This window comes from Eubalaena glacialis, chromosome 14, assembly GCF_028564815.1.
Source record: "Eubalaena glacialis isolate mEubGla1 chromosome 14, mEubGla1.1.hap2.+ XY, whole genome shotgun sequence".
Lineage (NCBI taxonomy): Eukaryota > Metazoa > Chordata > Mammalia > Artiodactyla > Balaenidae > Eubalaena > Eubalaena glacialis.
The window spans coordinates 47,848,866-47,874,910 of NC_083729.1; the positions used below are offsets into that span (position 1 = coordinate 47,848,866).

General features: G+C 38.5%; 1 protein-coding gene across 4 annotated transcripts in view; it reads right to left on the bottom strand.

The window, feature by feature from the left end:
* EFEMP1 (EGF containing fibulin extracellular matrix protein 1) overlaps positions 1 to 22,782 on the bottom strand; it is a 68,337-nt gene extending 45,555 nt beyond the window's left edge. The window contains exons 1-5 of one of the 4 annotated variants that reach the window (XM_061211396.1): positions 22,565 to 22,782; positions 21,753 to 21,793; positions 21,233 to 21,320; positions 16,645 to 16,693; positions 16,079 to 16,480 (exon numbers count right to left, since the gene is read on the bottom strand). In XM_061211396.1, the coding sequence (XP_061067379.1) occupies positions 16,079 to 16,480; positions 16,645 to 16,693; positions 21,233 to 21,313 (532 nt within the window). In that variant the 5' untranslated portion in view covers positions 21,314 to 21,320; positions 21,753 to 21,793; positions 22,565 to 22,782. Of the gene's footprint in view, positions 1 to 16,078; positions 16,481 to 16,644; positions 16,694 to 21,232; positions 21,321 to 21,752; positions 21,794 to 22,071; positions 22,252 to 22,500 lie in introns of those variants that run through there. The other 3 variants (XM_061211397.1, XM_061211399.1, XM_061211398.1) reach the window with 3 other exon arrangements.
* Positions 22,783 to 26,045: the final 3,263 nt, after the last annotated feature.

Genomic DNA, 26,045 nt, shown 5'->3' on the forward strand with positions numbered 1-26,045 from the left:
TGCTATTATAATCACAGAATACACCTGCATTCTTCTCAGGGCAGATTTTAACTTGCTCTGGTATGTTTTCCTGATAAAAATGCCATTTGAAAGTCAAAGAAGAGTTCCTGTCAATAGAAACAGTTTAAATGCCGCGCACGTATCAGTCAAGAACCATATAGCGACCACACTTCCAAGGCTTGTAGCCTAGACAAAGTGCACTCTCTCTACCTCTCTTTTTCTCTTTCTCATTCTTTTAAAATTATTTTGAATGAGAGCTGGAAGGGACAGCTCTTAATTTTGACAGCTGAGAAAGCTGAGGCCCAGAGAGGTTAACTGGTTTAATACAGTCAGAGTCACTTAGGGGAAGATTCGGATGGGAACCTTTTTCTCTTGCTGAGTTTCATGGAGTTTCTGCCACTTTTTGCTGCCAAAGACTACTTTCTGGATCCCCCTGAGCATTCAAGCATAAAAACATTCCACTACAGGAGAAAATTCTATTAATTAATAAGGGAAATATCTGTGCATTACAGCTGTAACTGTTACAATGGAATTTATATTGGAGAAACTGAGTATCTAATCAGAGGAGAAGAATATCTTTTTGAAAAAAAAAAAAAAAAACCCACCACATGCAGATCTAATTCTATCCAAAGTATACCACACTCTGCTAACTGCAGAAAATAGAGAATGAAGAATCACTAGACATATCAGCTTCTTGGTGGGCAGCACAAATTGTCAGCTACTGGAAGATAGGCTCTGAAGATACCAACAAAATCTGGGAGCTTGTTAGAAATGTGAATCTTGGGTCTCACCCAACACCTACTGAATCAGAATCTTCATTTTAATAGGATCCCCAAGGAATTCACATGTCCAGTAAAGTTTGAGAATCATTGGTCTATCACACATAGCATATAGAAGATTCTCAAAAACATATTAGAGAATGGAATCCCAAATTTAAAGAATCCCTCAGACAATTTTATAAAAACAGAAAAACTGATTTATTCAGGTGTCACCTTTTCTTTTTTTCTTCATCAGTCCTTTGAGGAAAATATGTACTTATACACATATACACAGGTAGAAAATGGTCACTGTAATACTATTTTACAAGATACTTCAGCAGAACCTATTTTTGATTAGAATAGTCGTATGCTTGCTCATGTCCTCTACTCTCCTATCTTGCTCTCTTTTTCTCTCTCTTCCAGTTCCATTCTACATCTCTTTTTCTGCCTCTCATTCCTCTTACAACTGCTCTTGTCTCCCAGAGTAAGAGGGGGTCCCTGGAAGAGAAGGATATAGCTCAACTGTTTGCTCTATTTTGCTTTTTTTCTCCACAAATGTATGAATACATTCCTGGCCTCTACCCTCACAGGTGTTCACTGCATTTTTGCTTTTTCCTTAGATGATTGATTTTCATACTGAGTGGTGTGTGGTGATGGTAGGTGGTGTTGGGGGGAAAGTATCACTGTTACTTGAGTCACTCAGCAGAAGAGCCAGGGAAACTGGCTTCACTGTTTCATCTTAATAATATGTGGTATATATATATATATAGTTACCCCCCTTATCTTTGGTTTCGCTTTCCGAAGTTTCAGTTACCCACACAGTCAACCATGGTCTAAAAATATTATATGAAAAATTCCAGAAATAATTCATATGTTTTAGATTGCCTGCTATTCTGAATAGTGTGGTGAAATACCTTGCCATCCCACTCCATCCTGCCCATGACATGAATCATCCCTTTGTCTAGCGTATCCTGCCCATCAACCGATTAGTAGCATCTTGCTTATCAGATCCACTGTTTTGGGTATCGCCGTGCTTGTGTTCAAGTAACCCTTATTTCACTTAATACTGGCCTCAAAGCTCAAGAGTAGTGATGCTGGCAATTAGGGTATGCTACAGAGAAACCGTAAAGTGCTTCCTTTAAGTGAAAAGGTGGAAGTTCTCGACTTAATAAGGAAAGAAAAAAATTTTGTATGCTGAAGTTGCTAAGATCTACAGTAAGAATGAATCTTCTAAACGTGAAATTGTGAAAAAAGGAAAAAGAAATTCATGCTAGTTTTGCTGCCAAACTCAAACTGTAAAAGTTATGGCCAGTGCATGATAAGTGCTTAGTTAAGATGGAAAAGGCATTAAATTTGTACAATAAGATATTTTGAGAGAGAGAGAGACCACATTCATATAACTTTTATTACAGTATATTGTTATAATTGTTCTATTTCATTATTAGATACTGTTGTTAATCTCTCACTGTGCCTAATTTATAAATTAAACTTTATCATAGGTATGTATGTATGGGAAAAAAATAGTATATATAGAGTTTGGTACTATCCATGGTTTCAGGCATCCACTGGGGGTCTTGGAACATATCTCTCAAGGATAAGTGGGGACACTGTATTTAAAATCGATCAATGGACAAGCAATACTTATGTCATGAATTTTCAGCTACAGTAGTTACCCAGTTATGATCTCTGTAGTTAAGAGGTTCACCTAACTGTAGCAGAGAAGAGAAAATATTTCTTCTCCTTTAAGGGAAAGTGGTGTTTTCTTTTTTGCTGAGTAATAGAGAGTTGACATAACACTGATGTGTCATCTATTAGAATAATTTTAAGATGTAGCTCTCCGAATCAACTACAGAGGCTTGGTCTGACTTTGAATCTGCACCTGATTCTTCTTTTCCTAATTTGAGATTTATACTGAGGAATAGGCAGTCCAGTTGCTTGCAGTAACTTTTACCCCCTTGTCAGGACCTCTACTTGATTTTTTAAGCTCTTGAGAAAATTCAAAACATCATTCATATTTAATCAAATAATGCATGCAATCTTCCTTATTGATGTTGTCCTTATTCTCTCTTGTCATTATAAACTGTTGCCTTTAATACAAGACCAGAAACTGTGTATTTTACCAAGAAAAATACATATATTTTGTTATGGATTCATAATGCTTTTGGGAATGTGTAATTGTGCCTACTCCTGACTTTGATATTATAACCAGCTTTTCTAATAATTCTTTAAAACTCTGTTAGAACCCTAATACTGTTTGTGGCCAGGTTTTTACAATGACAACTAAATAGCCCAAGCTCTTTTTCTAATACAGTGATATTCTATTTGGGGTATTAACCATCAGTGATAGCTTGGTTTATTGGAAACTATTGCTCTGGCATGCTTAAACAATCCATTTTTCTGCTTAAATTGAAAAATCAGAGAAGATTTTTTAGTTTACTTACAGTTGGACTCTAATTTACATTGGCTCTGCTATTAAACATTTTTTTAAATGAACTAGTCACCAAATAATCTTTCCTGTTTTTTCAGAACTATCATTAGCTGTATAAATTGCACCACAATTAAATTTCCTTCTTTTATTTAGCTTCTTTTTATCATTAGCTTTCCCCGCCCCCCACCAATTACTAAAGAAGGGAGGTCTTGGAATTGAAGTTTAGAACAAAGCCCAGCATCTTTACCAGCTTGTGTGGGAGGACATTTTTCTCTGGCTACCTTCCTCCCTGGATTAGGGTTCTTCTGATGCGCCAAGTCGTGAACCAGTTTTACAAAAAGGGCCCACAGCTTTTACTGGGAAGTTTAATTAATCATGAATAACTGGAATTTTCTGCCTTGTTTGTTGAGTGACGTTTTATTCTTGGCTACATCCTGACTATATAATTTGCCAAAGTCTGAGGAATAAAAGAACATGGGGATTCAATGTCAGTCCCAGATAAGTTATTTTCTAATCCACTCTATGATGGTCTATCTAAAAAGTTTATTTTTTTAAAAATTCAGTTGCCCAAGAGCACAAAGGTAGGTCAGGATGGAATCCAGGTAAATCTCTAAGAAAGATTAGTCAAGACATGGTCAGGATGTTGCTGAAGTGTAAGACAACAGAGTCTTAGAGGTTACACCTTAACACTTTTATTTCTTTGTTGACTCTTTCTATATTCCATCCAATAATGTCTTTATTGATTAAATCATGTAGTAGCTGTCCAAGGTGCCCTTTCCCTTGTGATAGGTAAACACATGAATTTAGAAAGCAGTTCCCAGTGTTGATTTTACAAGAATAATGAGAGGGGGAACTGTGTTCCAAATCATTTTAGAAGCATTATCAGCTTTGATCAGTTTAATTTTTGTACATGTTACTTTCCTACCAAAAAATGGTGCATTGTTACATGTTTGTGCACATGCATGTATATGGGCATGAACTTGAGTGGGTATGTGTATGTGTGCATATGTGTGAGTGTAAATAGCTGGAATAAACTAAATCTAGGCAAGAAAGGGGGTATTTAGGCTGTGTGGGCAGGTTTCTAAGGTGTCTTTTAACAACTTCTTTTGGAATGTCCTTTCCTTTTTTAGACGAGATATCTTCTGATATCACAAACTGCTCAGGACAGAACATGGATAAGGAGAGAAAACCATCTTACATAACAGTATCTCTTTAGGCCTCAAATGATGAAAAGCAGTGATTAGGAAAAAAGCTTACTGGTGGGTTTCGAATGATGCCAAATACCTAAATCACTCATATATTTTAGGAGAATGATTAAAGTTGAACTAATTCTCTAAGAAGCTTCCTCAAATAAACAACAAATTCGAAGGATTCAACAACAGACTCTGAAAAACAGACTTATACTGCTTTTCATAATTTTGGTATATTTAAAAATATTGAGATACTTAAGTTTTTTAGTGAATAGTGAAAAAGTCAGCAACAATTTAATGGCATACTCATTTTGTGAATGCATGTATGAGAGGAGGGCTTTGCTGCAAAATAGTGAGATCTAACTAATCACTACTGAACAAAAATTCTTCCCTAATCCAGGTTGTGATAGACCTGGTCTCCAGGGTGGACACTGAATGGGAACCTCTGAGTTGTTTCCTGTTTTGGATTGTGTTCCACATTTCCACTCAAGGGAGTAGGATTAGATTCTCTGCAGCACACACAGCTGTTTAGAGTGCAAAACTTATTTCACTACAGTCTCTGGAGCTTTTTGAGGTTTAACTATATGCACAAAGGCAGTTGCAATTTCCATCATGATTCTCCCTTTAGCTGGGCACACATAAAGCAATACACACAGCTTTTATGGTTGTCTCTAGTTCCATTGTCTACTTCACACTCATATTTCACATACAGTTAAGTACGTAATACAAGCTAGCTATTAGCTCCCAAGGGGCCCTCAGTAATCTGTGTTCTTTCCTGGGCCCCTTGGATCCATGGATTTCTTTCTCACTTCTCTAGAAATTCAGTTCTTCCTACCTTGGGACCAGATCAGAACTGTGCTTCTTTAAGTCACCTACAACCAACTAAGTGACTTTCCTGGATTCTACCCTTTAGCATTTTAACAGAATAAATTTAAAAAGAATAGTATCATTCCTAGCCACAGCAATCAGTCAAGAAAAAGAAATAAAAGATATCCAAATTGGAAGGGAAGAGGTAAAACTGTCACTATTTGCAGATGACATGATACTCTATATAGAGAACCCTGAAGACTCCACACAAAAACTTTTAGAACTAATAAATGAATTCAGCAAGGTAACAGGATACAAGATTAATATACATAAATCTGTCGCATTTCTTTACACTAACAATGAAATATCAGAAAGAGAAAGTAAAAAAAAAAAATCCAGTTTAAAATCACATAAAAAAATACTTAGGAATAAACTTAACCAAGGAGGTGAAAGACCTATATGCTGAAAACTATATAAAACACTGATAAAGGAAATTGATGATGATTCAAAGAAATGGAAAGATAGCCCATGCTCCTGGATTGGAAGAATTAATATTGTTAAAGTGGCCATACTACCCAAAGCAATCTACAGATTTAATGTGATCCCTATCAAAATACTCATGACACTTTTCACAGAACTAGAATAAATAACCCTCAAATGTATATGGAACCACAAAAGATCCAGAATTGCCAAAGCAATTCTGAGGAAAAAGAACAAAGCTGGAAGCATAACCCTCCCAGACTTCAGGCAATACTACAAAGCTACAGTAATCAAAACAGCATGGTATTAGCACAAAAACAGACATATGGATCCACGGAACAGAATACAGAGCCCAGAAATAAACGCACACACCTACAGTCAATTAATCTATGACAAAGGAGGCAAGAATATACAATGGAGAAAAAGACAGTCTTTTCAACAAGTGGTGTTGGGAAAACTGGACAGCTACATGTAAATCAGTGAAATTAGAACACTTCCTTACACTATATACAAAAATAAACTCAAAATGGTTTAAAGACCCAAATATAAGACATGACACCATAAAACTCTTAGAAGAGAACATAGGCAAAACATTCTCTGACATAAATCGTAGCAATATTGTCTTAGATCACTCTCCCAAGGCAATAGAAATAAAAGCAAACATAAACAAATGGGGACAAATCAAACTTAAAACCTTTTGCACAGCAAAGGAAACCATCAACAAAATAAAAAGACAAGGTACAGGATGGGAGAAAATATTTGCAAGTGATGTGACAGGCAAGGGGTTAGTATCCAAAATATATAAACAACTCATTCAGCTCAATATAAAAAAAACAAACAACCCAATAAAAAATGGGCAGAAGACCTAAACAGACATTTCTCCAAAGAAGACATACAGATGGCCAACAGGCACATGAAAAGATGCTCAACATCACTAATTATTAGAGAAATGCAAATCAAAATCACAATGAGGTATCACCTCACACCAGTCAGATTGGCTATCAAAAAGTCTACAAATAAAAAGTGCTGGAGATGGTGTGGAGAAAAGGGAACCTTCCTACACTGTTGGTGGGAATGTAAACTGGTGCAGCCACTATGGAAAACAGTATAGAGGTTCCTTAAAAAACTAAAAATAGAGTTATCACATGATCCAGCAATCCCACTCCTGAGCATATATCCAGAAAAGACAAAAACTAATTTGAAAAGATACATGCACCCTAATGTTCATAGCAGCACTATTTACAATAGCCAAGACATGGAAACAATCCAAGTGCACATCAACAGGTGATTGACTTAAGAAGATGTGGTATATATATAATGGAATATTATTCAGTCATAAAAAAGAATGAAATATGCCATTTGCAGCAACATGGATGGACCTAGAGAATATGATACTAAGTGAAATAAGTCAGACAGAGAAAGACAAATACTATATGATATCACTTACATGTGGAATCTAAAAAATAATACAAATGAATCTATATACAAAACAGAAACAGACTCACAGACATAGAAAATAAACTTATGGTTACCTAAGGAGAAATGGAGGGAGAGAAGGGATAAAGTCAGAGTATGGGGCTAACAGATACGAACTACTATATATAAAATAGATAAGCAAAAAGGATTTACTGCACAGCACAGGGAACTATATTCAATAACTTGTAATAACTTATAATGAAAAAAAATATATAACTGAATCACTTTGCTGTACTCTTGAAAATAACACAATATTATAAGTCAATTTTACTTCAATTAAAACAACTACATAACAACAACTACGAAAAAGATAGTTTCTGGCTTGCAGTCAAGGGAAGGAACCAAGATGGATTGCTCTGATCCCTTCTTCCTTTCTTGCTCTTATTTTATAGAGCTTCACCCAGTGTCTTGATTTTCTTCACAGTATTAGAGAGCTTACATAAATATTTTCCAGCCTTGTGATTATTTCACTTCAAATATCATAAATATTAACATTTCCCCAACCCAACTGTATTTTCATTATTCACCATTAGATTTCTGAGGAAGGATATATTTGATATAGAGATGCACTCACTGGTTAAATGTCTTGTCAGAAAGTTAAAAGAATTCTAGTATTTCTAATTACTAGTCTTGCTTTAGGAATAACAGCAACTTATTTATTCACCAATCTTTGTTAAAAACCTAACAATCCACAATATAAAGAATAAACTTCATAGTTCCTTCTTTCAAGTGGCTTAAGCTTAAGATGAGAACTAGATATTTAAGACCTCCATTATTGTTTTTTATCTACTATTTTTTCACATCTTTTTTGGAGTGTAATTGCTTTACAATGTTGTGTAAGTTTCTGCTGTACAACAAGTTGAATCAGCTATATGTATACATATATCCCCAAATCCCCGCCCTCTTGAGCCTCCCTCCTACCCTCCATTATTAATAAGAAGTTTGATACATATAGAGTTGGGAAATACACCTTATACACATATGGTACATAATTGCTCATTTTCAAGGATGGTTTTAGAAGTCAAGTAAACTTTAAGCCTGAATTCTCTGATGATTAAAAACCATTCATTTATTCAAACACACACACACAAACACGAAACATTTGCTTTGTGCCTTTTCAATAATAAGTAAAACGGGACACAGTTTGGGAAGATACTGAGACAGGGCTGGAGGAACACATTAGTATTTTGTTGGGGAGAGTTACTGAGGATGGAACTAGTCATAGATGTTTGCTCTGCAGTGCTTCAGCATCACATGTACTATCAAATTTTGTTTTCCTCCACGTACCCCTACCCCTTACCTCATTAGCATTCCTATCAGCAGCACCCTGCTTCTGGGGGACTCTCCTGGGAAACCACTCTTGGGTAGAAGGAACATGGACACAAAGCTGCTTTTCGCTTGTTCTGCTTGGCTATAAGATGGTTACTTCCTTTGCTATTCGGATCTTAATTTCCTCATCAGACCTCTCAACTTCCCCTCATCATTCTCTTCTAAATGTTCCATTCCAGGGAGGAACCAGGCTTTTGTTCTTGACCACATTTCTGGGGACATGTTCTTTTTTCTGTCTAAATGTGGATTTTAATAAATTGTAAGCATACCTGTATCACATATTGGTTTTGCTACTACTTTTGGCAATTCATTATGTACTTCCTGTGATGTCCCATGTGTTAACTTTCCTGAGCTATATATTTTGCTTCTTTTATTGTTATTTTATAATTCATGGGTTAATGATGGTCAGTTCTCTGAGGACAATGGCCACTCCTTCCTTCTACTTTTATTCTATCAAAGTGCCTTACAACAGAAAGTGGTTCTTAAAATTTGATTGGATTTTATTGAACATTAACTGAATGGTTTTGCATTCTGTTTGATCAGTTTTGCTTGTGATATTGCCTGGTTACCCTTGACTAGTATGGATGTACAATTATTTCAAAGGTAGTTCAAGTTAGTTGAGTTGAGTTAGCCGAATATCTCAAGTTTTTAAGTCATTTTGTACACATTTACATAACATTGATTCACTCTCTGTCCCTCCTTTAATTTGTGGTTATTTGAAATTGACAGCAATAAGCTGTTCATGCTGCTGCCAGTATCCTGGCACTCAGCCTTCCTTTCATGTCATTCCTTCACTTCATCTTTATTAAATGTTTACAAATCATTTAGGTTCAAGCTACAAGCCTGCAATTGTGGCTAAATGCTTGCAATGACAGCTGTTTTCTTCTGCCAATATTTGAATGCAGTTTTCTTGATCAGTTTTATTTTTGAGTGTGCAATTTGCAGTTACCTCCTGGAAAAACAAGCATGGTAATGAATTTCAGATGTGGTATGAATTACTTATTTGTACCTTCGTACAAAATCAAACACATTTGGGGCAAATTTTGTTTACTCTTTGGTTTCAAAGAATAAAATTGTGCCAATAATTCAACAAGTGCAAAGGCAATCCTTATAAATGGGGCAATTTGTTGATTTCAGAGACTATAGTTTGAAATTTTCTGCTGGAGCAAGAAATAATGAGCCAGTACCAGTGCACATTCCTGAAGTTACCCAGGCTTGCAATTCTAGTCTAATCTGCTTCTTTTTGCTTCTATGGGGAGAGGAAAGTTCATTCTACAGATTGTGTTAACTAGTTTTGACAAGAATCTTCTTGTCTTTGATGGGAAGTAAATCTTTGATAAAGTTTAAATTGAATAGAAGATACTTATGTGAATACTCTTCTAATATTTGATGATATTCACAGAATCTAAAGGAGATATCAGCTATGCATCTGATATTGAAAGGTTCTCCTATCACTTTGGTAACCAAAACACACTTTAAGGCCAAAATCAGAGTCAACCTCCTCCTCTTTCACAACTCTACATGAACTGAACCTCCAAACAACAATGTTTGTGCCTTGAGTATAAGGGGGATGCCTATAGAAGGTAGGGGTATCACAGCACCAATCCTTACCATAGCCAAAACATAACTGCAAGTTTCACTTACGACAATTTAAGGGCAATTATAGTATTTCACACTTGCAGGTTTTATAGACAGGTGCAAGATCTCTTGTTTTCTGGTTAAAATGTCCCCTTTTCCTCTAGATTGCGCATATATGTCCTTGGTTTGGGGATATAGTCCTAACCAGGACTCATGGCCAATAATATTTAGGGATCAGAGCACTGGTGATGACAACAAGAAAGGTGAGAGAAATGAAATAGAAATATTATTCTGTCCTATAAGTAGAATGTATATTTTAGATGTTTTCTCTTCATTACTTCCCATATCCCACGTAAAGTATTCTGACCTTGCCCTCTCGTTTTTATAACTGAATGCAGCTTCCTGAAGTTAAGATTAAGTTAGGCCATTGGTTCTCACACTTCAGCAGGGATCAAAATCATAGAATTGTTAAAACACAGATTGCTGAGCCCCATCCCCAGAGTTTCCAATTCAGTAGGTCTGATGGGGCCCAAGACTTTGCATTTCTAATAAGTTACAGGATAATGCTAATGTTTCTGATCTGGGGACCACACTTTGAAAATCATTGAGTTAAACAGTTATACAACTTAGTCTTCTGTTGCAGAAGAGTGATCATATTGACCTCTTCCATCCTTCCACCTCAAATAATTGTCACTCCATTTTTATGAAGGAATTTTAAGGAATTTTCTGACTATGCATGAATCAGATAGATATACATATTATCTATAAAATGTATATTAAAAATGAGTCTTAAATTAACTGAAATTTTATGACTACAGTGTTTGGAAAAGTAAATTATGAAACAATGCTAGATTTTTCAGGAGGAAATCAATGCAATTACACTGCATCAGCTTATTTTAAAAGTAATTAAGTTTTCCCTATAAACTCAACTCCTACCCATTTATATGGCCTTAGAGAATTTTCAGATACTCAGAGGTAATTAACAGCTAAACACAATGAACTATTAGTAAGTTAATACCCATTTTACTTTGTGCTTGAAATATTTCTTTTCTGTTAATATCATAATTTACTCAACTATAGTCTTCCTTTTGCAAAATATCTATTTTCTGAGATCAAAGCTCTTCGCTGGGCTGTATAATTACATGTAACAAAAATTAGGCATTTCCTCACAAAACTAACAGGAGAAAACAGAGACCCTAATGACATTAGTGAGGATCAGCAAAAGGGTAGTGTTTGAAAGTTGTTTGGTAATGACAATGCCAAGTATGCTAAGCTACTTGATTACACTATAGTTTATAAATCCCCTTTTGGATATGTGATCATTTAAGTTTCAAATGAAAGAAGCCGAAGAGAGACATCTCTAGCAGCTGAGAATCTGTACATGTTAGTTCAAGTTTCCCTTTTTTAAAGTAGATGTATAGATAATAACATTTTTCCTTTTCAAAATAGTATTTTAGTTATCCTTATGTATGTAAAGAAACGTGAGGAGGATAATAGATGGTCCCCAAGAGCTTAGAGCTTTTTAACCCTGAGTGTAATTTTTTCATTCCTTTAGGCTTTCCAAAAGGCAACAGTTTTTTCTTTTTAGCTTTTTAGTTGCTCCTGTGTCATAGGTAATAATAATACAAATCAAATAAAATCACTGAAAATACAATTGAAAATTGAAAAAAAATTTTTTTGGCAAATAAAACTTTATAATTGAAGTATGGTATTTAATTTAGCTGAGTGGTAAAATTTTTCCCAGTGGAAATGAGGAAAGATGAGCTAACTATGGTATGACATGTATCTAAGTATGTAGGTGCTAATGTATAGGTATCCTACACATGCAATCTAGAACAATGTGGAAACTGACAAACTGGCGGGATCCTGACAACTGCAAAGAAAGGCTCTGTCCAGGTACCTGAAGATCAATGACATATGGTTTTTCAAAGTTCAAAACAAATTGAAAAAACAGTCTTACTGGACAAACAATGCCTTAACCTGAAAAAGTGGCTCTAACATTCGACTTTTTCACTGTTGGCTGTGATGTGCAGGACATTTGGTTATTGGGGGTTTGCTAGGGTGATCCACAATGCCATTTCCCCAGGACTGAAGCATTTCCAGCGATGTGGGACATTAAGTTTTCAAACCAGGAAAATCTTGGGTAGACAGGGATGGTTGGAAACTCTAGGGTATGCTTTCACATCTCTCAGTTATACCTTATATAACACAAGTCAGGTATTGCACTCTGGATTTGGCTCCACAATCAGCTTCATTAGACGTTTGTATCAAGTTCATTTTTTGATGGTATGGTTTCTTTAGCAAGTTAGTAACGATACTTGTAAACCCTGCATGAGGTTAGTAATGACTTAATTACCAGCTATGCAAAATATTCTACATTTAATTTTTTGAAAGTTCAATTAAGTGAACAAATTCCTTTGGATTGGGCAATTGATGCTTTCTCTTATTTGCCAGTTCCCAAATGATTTTTTTTTTTCCTATAAGAATGGGGCTCTTGGAAACTTATATATGATAAAAAAAATTCTTTCTCAGCTTGAACTAGTGATTTCTAACTCCATATCCGTTGAAGAAGATAACATAGTGACTATGCACTAAAGATCCAACTTCCTTTTGGAGCAGATGAATATCTTTTGTCTTTGAGGTAGATAATATTTCATGGAGAAATGAATAATTTCTAAAACTTAATTTTTACATGACTCCAGTTATGTAACACTGAAATGATCTTCATGTAATGCAATAGCTGCCAAAGATAGGACCTGTCTTTGAAATTCTCAGTGTGGATGGCCTCCCCAGTATCACGCTCAGTTGGCAAAAATTACCTGAGAAAAACTGCTTACTGTGAATTGATATTTGGATGTTATATTTTAAACCCCTTGGTTTTGCACAAAATTGAAAAACTCTGGACAAATAGATGAATAAAAGTTAAAGGATCATGTTTTCACTAAATGTTAAAACATGGGAAGCTGGTTAAAAATATATTTATAAAATAGAATACATTTATTTATTTATCTATTTATGGCTGTGTCGCACTGCATGTGGGATCTTAGTTTCCCAACCAGGGATTGAACCCACGCTCCCTGCTTTGGGAGCTGAGAGTCTTAACCACTGGACCGCCAGGGGAGTCCCTAAAATAGAATACATTTAAAAATATCTAGTGGTATTTAAATTAGGTGGCAACTGTGATTGGTAATAGTGCATTCAAAGGCACGACTGACTTTAACACTGAAACACAGTTCAGATTTCAGCCATTACATTAAAAATGTCCTCAGCTTTAAGTTATGTAATGATAAACTGTACCTGTTGAAAAATATATGTGGGAAAAAGAAATAATTTTAATACAAACACGACCCATCTACAGGCATTCATTTATTCTGATCCAGCAACCATGGTAAATGTGTTTGGATTACTGGTCATAAGTATGCAACATTTAAAAGGGAGTGGAGATCTTTATTAAAACAGAAGGCTCCTCAAACTCCACAATGATGTCAGTAATGTAGGTCCTTGGAGCACATTATTGTTTCAAGCGGAGGTCCCCACACTTTCACATGGTTATAAAATATTATTTTGTGCTGCTGGCCTGGAATGAGAATGTCATACATCTGCAGGCAATCAGAAGAAACTGGACTGCATGTTTGATTAGCTCAATAATAAACGGGCACAAGTGTGACTTGACTTATGTTAGTCAGATTCCCTAGACAGATTATCCTGTTGTTATCATATGAAATAACCCCCTTTTATCAACAATTAAGTCAGTCCACATTTATGGGCACTTTGCAAAATTGTGAGGTGGGAAGAAATCCAACTTAAGCCTTAAGTCATCCAAAAAACTTTTAACCCTACTTTTAATGATACAGACCCCCAATCCCAAATTTTTGAAATTAGTTGAATTATGCAAAACAGTTTGGGTTGGAAATGCCCTGTGTGCACACAATCAATGAATATGTATTTAGCATCTACCATAAGCATTTAATAGTTTTAGCTTAAAATTAAAAGAAATTCCCAAAGAAGTAAGGATAATAAATATTTTAAAAGTAACTTACTTTGTAAGATAGTCTAAATCTTTAAGAAAAATTAAATAGGATTTCATTTTTATTATTCACTTTTTATTATACAGTTTCTACTGTAACCAATGCATGTTGTAAATCCTGAATATGTTTTATTCTAGAAATTTTTCATTCGATTCTAGGCATTGTTCTTGCTTTCAACCACAACTGTCAATGGTGGACCATAAACTACTTTGACAGTTTCTGATAAACGATCCATTCATTTACCTGGGTTTTCTTCTCCTAAGTACCATTAAAACATACATCTGAAGTGTAAAAAATAATTCAGTATGTAAAAGTCAATACTTCAAAAATTTCAGTAAAACTTTTCAGTTTCAGGAAAAATACCACCAAACCTTCCAACATAATTATATATTTAAATAACACAATTAAAAGTTGGTATCTTAAATAAATTCAAGGTATTTTTAAACCAGTATTCACTCAAATACACACACCATATATATTTTATATAAATATACATTTATTTGTAAATATCTATTTATTTATATATATAAATAACCTCATGAGGTTATCTCTTTGACATAATCCTTAAATTAAATATCTGAATATCAAGCAGATGCTGAAGCATTCATCATCAATATTGGAATTCTGACTCATGACAGTAACACAAAACAGATGCTAATATGATAGGTTCTCTGAAAAGTGACACCATCACAGCATGGGTTAGCTCTTGATGTGGGATACTTAAAATTTGAACACAAAATATAAAATAATAAAAGTCAGAGCCTGATAGGTTTCCTTACTTCATTTATAAACCATTTAAAATCTACTATATTTTATACAGAAGATAAAACTCAACACTGGTGAATAAGGGGCAGCATTCTAGAGGACCAGCAGTTGCTTCTTTCACTTAATGCAGCAGCTAGGTGACCCCAGTTGAACCCTTCAGTGTTGAAGGAGGAAGGTGCTCTTCCTCATTCAGGCAGGTAGAAGGTAAGAACTCCTGGGCCCTTTCCATTGGCCAGGGGGTACCAGGCACTTATGGTGTCTTATGGGGTTTACCCAGTCAGCCCCTGGTAGTGAAAAAGTAGTCTGGAGCTTCTATTGCCATGCTAGGCAGATCTAAAAGGGTTTGCTAAGTAGGCAAAGAGGAAGAAAATCCCTTAGCACAGTCCAGTTAGTTAATATCCTACATGTCTTCAAAGCCCAAGATTCTTATCACTTTGCTAGCATGAGTCTACAGCTGTTTATAGAATACACAGTGATGTGTACTCTTTGTGCAAATAAACAGAAAAACCCAGGCGGACGGTGCCATGGTGCAAGTGATATAAGCGAAATGTGCTCAAACGAGAGCTTAAAAATAGATATAAATGTGAGTGGGGGAGACTCCCTCAAAGGTAATGAGAAGCAGAAGTCCCATTTCTTTATTCCTCTGTGAGGAAAACAAGTCAGTGGCAAGTTCAATAAAAAGAAAGTTTGAGACCTTAAAGGGGGATATTTGTGGAGGAGCTTGACAGCACAATTTCAAATTCCAAATGAATAATTTGCTCCTTTTGACAGCTGTGACTCTGGCCCCATCTGTCTGGGTTTGAACGCTGACTCTGTACTCACCACCTGTGTGACCCCTAGTTCTCAAACTTGGCTGCACACTGGGACCACATGGGGAGCTTTAAAAAAATACTGATTCTTGGAACCCACCCCCCAGAGACTGTTATTTAATTGGGCTGGGGTGTGGCTTGGACATGGAGAAGTTTTAAAGGCTCCCAAGTGACCCTAAATATGTGCAGCTAAGGTTGAGAACCACTGATGACCTCTCTGAGACACAGTTCCTCATTTGCAAAATGATGATGGTACTGGCAGCAACTACCTTTTAGGACTATTGTGATGATTGAATATGATAATGCAGGCAAAGCACTTAGCACAAAGTCTGGCGAGTGGGAAGCTCTCAGTAAATATGAGCTGTTGTCATCCTCACCACAGGTGCACCTGGGCAAGAACTTTCTCATTAGCACAGAAAGTCATGCTTACCTTGGCACACGTTATGCTCACTCTGCTCATAGCCTGTTGCACACTGGATCCGGTGAGAAGGGTTGGCGGGAATGCGCTGAGGGTCAGCTGGGTTCCGCCGGATGACAAAGTTATTTCGGCCAGTCTGCACTTCAGCAGCAGCACTGGCGACAAAACCACCCCCAGGCACCGCTCCACTGGCTGCCATGCCACTGGCTGCTACACCCCCAGTGCCTGTACTAGAGGTCGCAGCTGCATTTGTAGCTGCACCCACACCTTCAGCTGCTGGTGTTTCTTGCTGCGGTTGTTCATTGTTGACAATAATCTGGGCTGTTTTAGGAAGGCAGAGGTATCCTCCATAGTGGTTGACGCATTTCATTCCACCTTTGCAAGCGTCTGGGACAATGTCACATTCATCAATATCTGTGGTCAGTAATAAAATAAGTCAGGAATCTTCTTAGAGGGGAAACTCAACATGTAAATATATGCTTATGCCTTTTGGGTATAATACAGGCAGGACATGATGGACATATGAGATGGAGACAGAGAGCTATGTTCAGATGGGAAGTCTTTGAAAGTTGGCTCACCTTTGCACTGCTGTCTTATAGGATCCCACTCATATCCATCTGTGCATTGCTGTGAAGAAAACATCAAGATGGGGCCAGGAGACAGTTAATTGAGTATCCATTCTCTGAGAAGTCACTCTAAAAGCTTCATACTTATGGCAACAATCTTTGTGCTAGAGTCCTAGATAGATGATGAGATGGGTAGTTTACCATTCTGTAGCTTTTTAAAAAAGACACATCTGTGCACTGGACCGCTTCAGGGATCCCTTCTCAATCACCAGCTGTCTCAACTCTTTTGTTGTATTTGCGTTGGGTCCAGTTGCCCATAACCATCTTCTTGGAATTCCTTTCTCTCTGTCCCAATACTAATATTCTGCAATCTCTCTGACTGCTTTTTTGCTTTATTTGCCCCTTCTTCCACACTGTAAATTTTACCAAAAAAAAAAAAAAAAAATTGAGCTGAGTTCTTTTTTTCAGCCCTTGACAATTTCCTCTCTCTCTCCAAATCCTCTTAGAGCATTCCAGACCTGGCTTTCCTTATCATTCCTATTCAGTCGAGTCCTGAGCCTCCTTCTCACACCATGGCCTGCCTCCTAGCTTTAGTTCCTACGGGTCCTCTCTAGTTCACTCACTGAAGGAACCATCTGTCAAGTACCTTCTCACACCAGGCACCATCCTAGTCCCTGGGAAAGTAAAGATGATTAATACCTTGTTCCTGTTCTCAAGCAGCTCACAGGCCTGAAGAGGAGACAGACAGGTAGATAAGTTGGAGCAAGATGTCAGGTGTCGTGACACAAGTCTGCCTGTGGAAGGAATGATGGACCCTACCCAGGGCTGTGGGTGGACATGACAGGGTGGAAGGGAAGGCTTTATGGGCGAAGTTACAAGTGAATTGGGCCTTACAGGACTTTTTTCCAGGGAGATATGGGGAGTCTAGGATGAGGGACCACGTAAGCAAAGGCGCAAAGTTGTTAAAGAAGGAAGGAGCTGCAAGTATTCCTGGGTGGGTGGAGCGAGGTTAGAGAGGTAGGCAGGGCCAAACCTGGGAAGCCTTTCTTTGGGATAGACGGAAACTGAATTCTACCTTAAAGGTCAGTGAATCTCAAGCTCCATTATGCTTAAGAATCATTCTGGTGCTTGTTAAAATGCAGATTCCTGGGCCCAACCAAAGGTTCTGATTCTGTAGGTTTGGTTGGGGGCCTGGAATCTGAATTCCTAACAGGCATCTCAGGTGATTCTGATACAAGTCATCTATGGGCTACTTCTTGAGAAATGCTGGTATAAGTGATGAGGCCTCTGAAGAAATTTTAAGCTCAAGAAAACATCTGATCAGATGCAGATTTGAGGAAGAGGCTTCAGGAAGGATTGAGCAAAAGTAAACAAATAAATAAACTTAAATTCTTTTGTAAGAGCCAAGTAAGTAAATAGTAAATTTACTTATATAGCTGAATGGAGACAGAGAGATGAGTTTAGGTATTTTACTGATTTCTGAGACTTAACAGGGTGAAAACTAAACTCACTTTATCTCCCAGACTAATTCTTTCTAGTTTTCCCAACACTGTCCAAGGCACTACCACCTTTCTTAGCACCCAGGATTACAACTTTAACATCAACTTTTCCAATTATTTTCCTTCAAGCTCTGCTGACTTTGTTTCCACTTCTATCTCTCCCACGTTGGTGTAAGCCTTCCTGGCCTCATGAGTAGGCAAGTCTCCTTAGGTGGTCTCCATATCTCTACATGCTGCACACAAGCCTCCATGACAATCTTTCTTTGCTCTCTTGGTTACGTTGCCCCTCCATCTAAGAGCTCACAGTGGCCTGTAGACCTCTCATCTACCACTATTGCCATCTCTAGGTTCTCCCCACTACCTAGCTTGTTGTCACCTCCTGGACTTGACTTGGCTGTTTTCACTTCTAGCCTTTGATTATGCCACTTTTTCCGATTCAGTTGCCTCTTCAGCCTTTCTAGAATAATCCAAAGTCATCACTTCCTTCAAGAACCAACACAGAGTTCTACCTCCTTCAATATGCCAGTATGAACATTAATTACCTCCTTGCTTTTGTATTTCTTTAGCAACATGTATAATCTGTATAATACTTTGTACTTTTCAAAAGTATTTTCCCAAGGTAAATTCCCTAAGGTTAAGGTCTGAATTTTTTTAGTAAGCAAGTAAACTTAAATTCTTTTGATAGTGATGAGCATTGCTTATGCACATGGCAGATACTTGATGAGTGAATAACTGAATGGACCCTATCTTTAACATGAAAGAATATGAGGCTGTCTTGTGGATATGAACCCATCCGTCTGAAAAGTATCTTTCAAGCCAGGCAAAATGACAGTGTACTTGAATAAATCTGTATGCTAAATAGAGAAGACTTGCAGTTTGTTTTAGGTCTTCAGTTCCAGTACATTCAATATGGATCTACTATTAAACAAGCCTAGAGTGAATTTAGTTTCACCACTTACTGGCTGTGTAGTCTTTAGCAAGTTAGATACCTCTCTGATCTTCAGTTCCACTATCAGCAGAAGGAACAGGATGTCACTTACCTCATACTTTGCTGTGAGGATGAAAGGAGACAGTGTCTCCACAGTGGAATTACTAAAAATATAGCTACATTTTGTCCTTTAGCCATGAACTAATAGGCATACACAATTCAAAAGAGAATAGCTCTAATCTTAGCACAAAAAGGGTGTCATATTTGGGAAACCTGTTATAATATGATGAACCCTAGTTAGTGGTCTTAAAACTAGTGTTTAATCCACAGGGAACTTTCTCTGCTAAAGATGAGTAAGATTTAGGTGATTAGCAATGGGAAGGGGGTACAAGATAAGCAATTGTAAAAGCAATAAAATCTTTTATTAGATGAATATAAAAGTGGGTAGCTAATTTAATTTTAGCTCTCTAAGAAGGTAGTAAGTTTAGCCTGAATAACAAAACAATTTCATTTGAAGATAAACAACATATGTATTCATTTATCTTGCTTTATTTATCTTCAGCAGAGGAAGCAACTACATTTACCATTAAGTTAACAAAATATTTGTATTAAACCCCATTTGATTTATAGTTGATCTAAACAACAAGGAATATTTGCCAGATGAATACTAACATTCTAGGGATAATATCAAAAAAGTGAGATAATGTTTATTATCAGTAATTGACATTAGCTCACTTTTAAGAGTTTTATTTTCAAAAATTTTTCACATTCTTTTGAGTAAGATTACTTAATTTTAAATTGGGAGCAAGCAGAAAAATATGTTTTTCATATTCTGATCCAGGACAAATGTCATTTGCCTCACAACACTGATTAAAGACTAGAAAACACAAAACAGAGGTGCAAACAAACTCACCAGAAGTGAGGTAAGCACTGCCCTCTGTTCTCACCATATCCATTCCTGGCAGTGGGAGGGGTTAGATGATATATTCAATATTTTATTAAATGTTGGTTATATCCATACAATTAACTAATTAATCAAAATTACTTGGAAATATCAGATATGCTAATTAGAAAATGCAAAACCAAATTTCATAAAATGCATTTTAAAACCATTTTACCAAATATCACATCCTGGTAACATGTAAAGTCTATCTGAATGGCATTTATATGAGTTATCAGTTATACTATAAATGAATAATAGCCTTTATGAAGTCAAGGAAGTCCACTTACATGAGAACATAAGTCACATGCACAAATGAGGTGATGGGCTTTTGTGATGTTTAACATTCCTATTTGACTTGTCTTACTCCTTGAGTTCTGGTTTCATCTGCATGTATATAGGAATTCAGGTTTTCCAATTACTTATACCCATTAATTTGTTTAATGTGTCAGAAACATGTAGCTTACTTTGGGTTTTGTTTTAAAGGGGTTTCCCTTTTTGGCCTTGCACAAATCCTTGCATTTTGGTCCTTGTTTCAAATGGTGATCTAAGAGAACTTTTGTTGTTGTATTTTTAATATCTTTATTGGAGTATAATTGCTTCACAATGTTGGTTTCTGCTGTACAACAAAGTGAATCAGCTATATGTATACATATATCCCCATATCCCCTCCCTCTTGGACCTCCCTCCCACCCTCCCTATCCCACCCCTCTAGGTCGTCACAGAGCATCCAGCTGATCTCCCTGTGCTATGCAGCAGCTTCCCACTAGCCATCCATTTTACATTTCGTAGTGTATATATGTCAATGCTACTCTCTCACTTCGCCCCAGCTCCTCCCCCTCCCCCCCGCCCCCCCCCCCGCTCCCCCCCCGCTCCCCCCCCCCCCCCGACCAAGTCCATTCTCTACGTCTGAGTCTTTATTCCTGCGCTGCCACCAGGTTCATCAGTACCGTTTTTCAGATCCCATATATGTGTGTTAGCATACGGTATTTGTTTTTCTCTTTCTGACTTACTTCACTCCGTATGACAGACTCTAGGTCCATCCACCTCGTTACACTAAGTGAAGTTTTGAAAGGACAGGCAATTTACAACGAATCTTAAACATGAAACTTGCTAACGTTTATTATCCGCCACAGCGAACAGCCCACATAGACTGGCAGGAGTGGATAAAGTCTCCCTTGTGCCACAGAATCCCTATGAACCGCACTTATCTCAAATTCCATCACCCCTTACCGTGTACGTGATGGTTTCTTCGGTGTCCTGTGACTTGACCAACGCCAGAGTCAGCATAATTAGGAAAAGGGCTTTCACCATCGTGAACCTCAAAGAAAACACAGCACAAACCGATGCTTGGTATCTGCTGCCGGGGAAATAAAACTTCAACTGTAAAGTAACAAGCAAGATAGGGAAGGCGGAGGAGGCTGAGGCTCCATCATGCCCAACTTCCAGTTTACTTTCTCATCTCCCCTCCCCCTCCTCAACCTTCCCTTGGCCAAACGAGGCACCAAAGACTGTAAAACGGCTGCAGAATTACATTTCACTTTACTCTGTCCGGCTTCGCTGAAATATATACAAAAGATATACAGCGTGCATTTTATACTGCACCTACACAACAGGCTCGAGAAAGGGAGTGAAAGAGAAAGAGTACAGTGTCATTAATTTCAAAGGAGACGGTTCATTTTTTTCCGAGGGTTGAAGTGGGGCAGCAAATCTCATATTCCCTTGAACGTTAAGGCTTTCCCTATAAGCTCACCTCCAGCTAGTTAAGTTCCTTGCACAGCTCAGCAGAAAAACCTGTGAACAAATATGAATTACTTTGGCTTCAAACTTCTTTTTTTTTTTTTTTTTAAACAAAACACCAGAACAAAACTCGGGAGCAATCTCCTCCCCTAGGATAGAATACCTGCCCTTCAGAGCTCCTTCTTACATTCCCCAGCGCAAACTCTCAAAGTGGCATTTCCAAGCGTTCTCTTTGCGCAGCTTTGTTTAAAACCCCCAGGTTGTGTAGAGGAGCAGCCCAAAGCGTCTCATGCCCTCGTGCCTTATCAGTCCCTCGGCCCCCGAAATGCTACCTTCAGGATCGGGGCTGCCTAGGGCCGGAACTGGGCAACCACACAGCGGCCCGAAGTACCAATTTCAGCGCAGCCGGCCAGGCACCCCCAGGGAGGCGAGGTCCCCTTTCTCAACTGTATGTTATCAGGCGGCCGTCCCCGGGGAGCTGCTCAGCGCTCCCGTTTCTAACCAGCTCCTGTGGAATCCAGGTGCGGCTTAAATCTCTGGCCCCCTGAAACTTTCAAAACCTTGTTTATGGGCAAAGCCCTGTCGGCTGATTGTCGGCACGCACACACATGCCCATCCAAACAGATGTCACCCCGTACTCGCACATGCTGACAGATCGCATTCCTAGACCACACACCTCCACCTCCCTCTCTGCCTGAGAGATCCTGCACAGTGTGGGGCAGTTCTCAGGTCCACTGCACCCCTCAGGTCACCCCACTTACTCCTCGGCGCGCGGCCCCGCGGGCACTGGGCGCGCTGGTGTGACCCCCGCTTCGGGGCTCCTACCTGCGCGGCCGCGCTGCGCTCCGGGCCCGGGCAGCGAGGGGAGAGAGCAGGGGAGGGCAGCCCCGTGGGTCTGAACTGGCGAGGTCTGGCAGCGGCCGCGGCGGCGGCAGGAGGAGGAGGAGAAAAGGAGGGAAAGGGGAGGGCGAAGGGGGGGCGGAGGAGAGAGCTGAGGGAGGCGCAAAAGGGCTGAGCCGAGGGCTGCAAACCGGGCGGGAGTGCGCGCTGCGCAGCTGGGTCTGCGCCCCCTCCTACAGGGGCTCTCCACCGCCCGCCTGCCCTCCCCTGCCAGCGCCTCACTCTTCGTTCCCAGACGCGCCGGGACTCCAGGCAGAAGATGGCACGTTTGGCATGTGACGTTTGGGGTTTGAATCGGCCTTGGTGATGCTCCAGCCTCCCGGGCAATTTTTCGTGCGCCGCGGAGTGGAAAAAGGGTCTCCTAGTAGAGCTTGTTGTGAGCGTCCTGAGAAATTGCTTATTATTATTATTATTTTTTTTTTTTTTTTTTCCCCAATAGGTGAATCCTAGGAGAGTAAATTAACTCCATTCGTAGAACTGGTTCTTTCGCCTTTTCTTTAAGATACTTTCTTTTTTTTTTTTTTTTTTTTGAAGGGTGGGGAAGTGCCTGCTTCCTCAAAGGCAGAAAAAAGAGAATTCATTCATTCCACCAGTATCTGTGACTTACTATGTACGAGGGCTTGGGGATGGGCCAGGTAGAACTCACACTCACAAGATCGTGAGCTTGGGTTGTTTTCTGGTCTCTCAAACCCCCCTTTTTTATGGGCCCCTTGTCTCATCTACTGCTTTTCTTCTCTCCCCTGGTTCCCTTGTGGGAGTCCCCAGTACTGGTCATTCAACTTTGGGCATTTCACTCTCACCTTTCACACTAATGGTGGAATTTCAGGAATCTGGAGAGAAAAAAAAATATTTTTTCTGGCTTCTTCAAATCTTACCACACAGATTGCAGTTATCTTTGAAAGCTCTAACTCTAAAGTCAGATTAAGAGTTTTCCTCCAAGGCAGTCATGCCTTCTGAAGCAAATACGGTTTCATGAACAAGACAAATGAGACAATATGCAAGCTGAAGGTACTCACTCTGACCTCAGCAGCTCCTTCCCCTTCCCTGCAGACCAAAGGAGGGGCAGGGAGATGGTAGGGAGGGCAAGAGAGAGAGGCCGCCAGGTGGAAGCCTCTCTCCATATCTCTGGGGTATGCAATGGGTCGCCAACCCTGCCAGTTTGGCTGCAAGCCACACAATAATGGACAAGATCAGAGGAGCTTCACGAGCCTGAACCTTACTTTAGTACATGGGGTTTTGCTAACAGTACTGAAGATTTTGGTACCAAAATTCAAATGTTTGTTTTCCCAATCATTAATGACCTGAAGACTTTAAAAAGTTGGATCTTTGCTTTTGTACAGTAAAAGATAGACAATTTCTTCTACTTTTTGAATTCTTTTTACCTATCTTCAGCCCTTTCCCCAGAAAAAGTGAGTTAAAACTCCCAAATTTCTATTCTCAGCCTGGAACTCTTCCTGTACATCCAACTACTGACTTGCTATCTTCAGCTGTACACCTAATGGATATTTCAAACTGAACGGGTCTGCTGATTCTCACCCTCTCTCCCAACCTGCTCTACCCACCTGCTTCACCATCTCAGTGAATAGCAACTTCATCTTGCCATTTGCTCAGATCCAAGATCACAGAGTCATCCTTGATATCTGTTTTTCTCACACACCCTGCATTCAGTTCTTCAGAAAACTCTGTTGGCTCCATCTTCAAACTGTATCCAGAACTGAACCACTTCTCATCACTTCGTTCATGACCACGGTGGCCTGAGCCACCACCATCTTCCACGCGAATTACTACAGCCTCCTAATTGGTCTCCTTGCTTATACCCTCGGTCCCCTGCAGCCATTTCTCAGGAGAAGTTCATATAAATGGAATCCTAGAGTATGGACTTTTTTGTGTCTGTCTTCCTTCACTCAGCATGCTTTTGAGATGCATCCTTGTTGTTAGGTGTATCAGATGTTCATTCCTTTTTATTGATGACTAGTATTCCATTGTGTGGATATACCCTGGTTTGTTTATCTGTTCACCTGTTGATGGATATTTGGATTGTTTATGAATAAAGCTGTCATGGACATTTATGTAGAAATCTTTGTGTGGACATATGTTTTCCTTTCTTTTAGGTAAATACTTAGGAGTGGGACCTCTGGGTCATATGGTATGGGTATGTTTAACTTTATAAGAAAGTGCCAAAATGTTTCCCAAAGTGACTGTACCATTTTACATTCTTACCAGCAATATGTGAAACTCTATGTGATATTGTCAGTAATTTATAAGTTAGCCATTATGGCAGGTGTGTAAGTGGCATCTCATTGTGGTTTTATTTTACGTTTCTCTGATATCTAATGATATTGAACATTTTTATGTGCTTATTATCCATCATTATGTCTTCCCTTGTGAAGAGCCCATTCAAATCTTTCATCCATTTCTTTATTTTTGTTTTTTTGTCTTATTAGTGGTAAGAGTTATTTTAAAAAATATATAGTCTCCCTGCGAGTTCTTTGTCAGATATATATTTTTGGAATATTTTCTCACAGTCTTTGCTTTGCCTCTTCATTTTCTTAATGCTGTCTTCTGAGAGCAAACATTTTAAATTTTGATGAAGTCTAACTTTTTTTATTGTTGTTTTATGTTTTGTCCTCTTTATGTACTATTTACAAAATCTTACCTTGGGCAAATCTTGTAAGCTCTATAAACCTCAGTTTCTGCTTCTGTAAAATGGGTAGGATAACACACTCTACTTAAGGTTGTGGGGATTGAGAAAGAAACTCATCAATCAAATATCAAATACATGTGAATGATTGTTCTTAGGTATTACAATATATAATATGATGGGCTATAGTAGACTGTTCCTCCATCCTAACATAACCCAGGATTATTTAGGTATTCCTTACAATAGGGTATCTCCTGACTAGTCTAAGGTAATTAAATCAGCAATGGCATTTTCTGGCTATTGTTTCAGGGTAGCCCATTGTCCCACTTTGACCAATCAGAACTGAAAGGAAGGATTTCTTTTCTAGGTAAAAGGCTTTCCGAGCTCACAGTGGAGGAGAACAGTGGAGCCCTTTGCCTCAGTTGCCACTGGCGGCCATATTACAGCCTGGAGGGAAGCCAGCCTGAGCATAAAGGTGATACATGCTACACATGGCCAATCACATGGAGAGAACCTGGATCTTGAGGGATTGTTCAGAGGGCCGACTGACCCTAGAACTCATGATACTTTTAGGGGTTCTCCACAAAGGTTTAATTTTTAAAGTCAGAAGGAAAAAATAAATATCATCCAGTCTGGATTATATTTGTCCTTATACCATTGCAGTTGTAAAATATAATTTTTGGATGGAGAAAGGGGCCCATGAAGGCAAAAGTGCCCAGGGACAATGAAAGTCATAATGTGGCCCTGATTGTTGAGCTTCCAAAT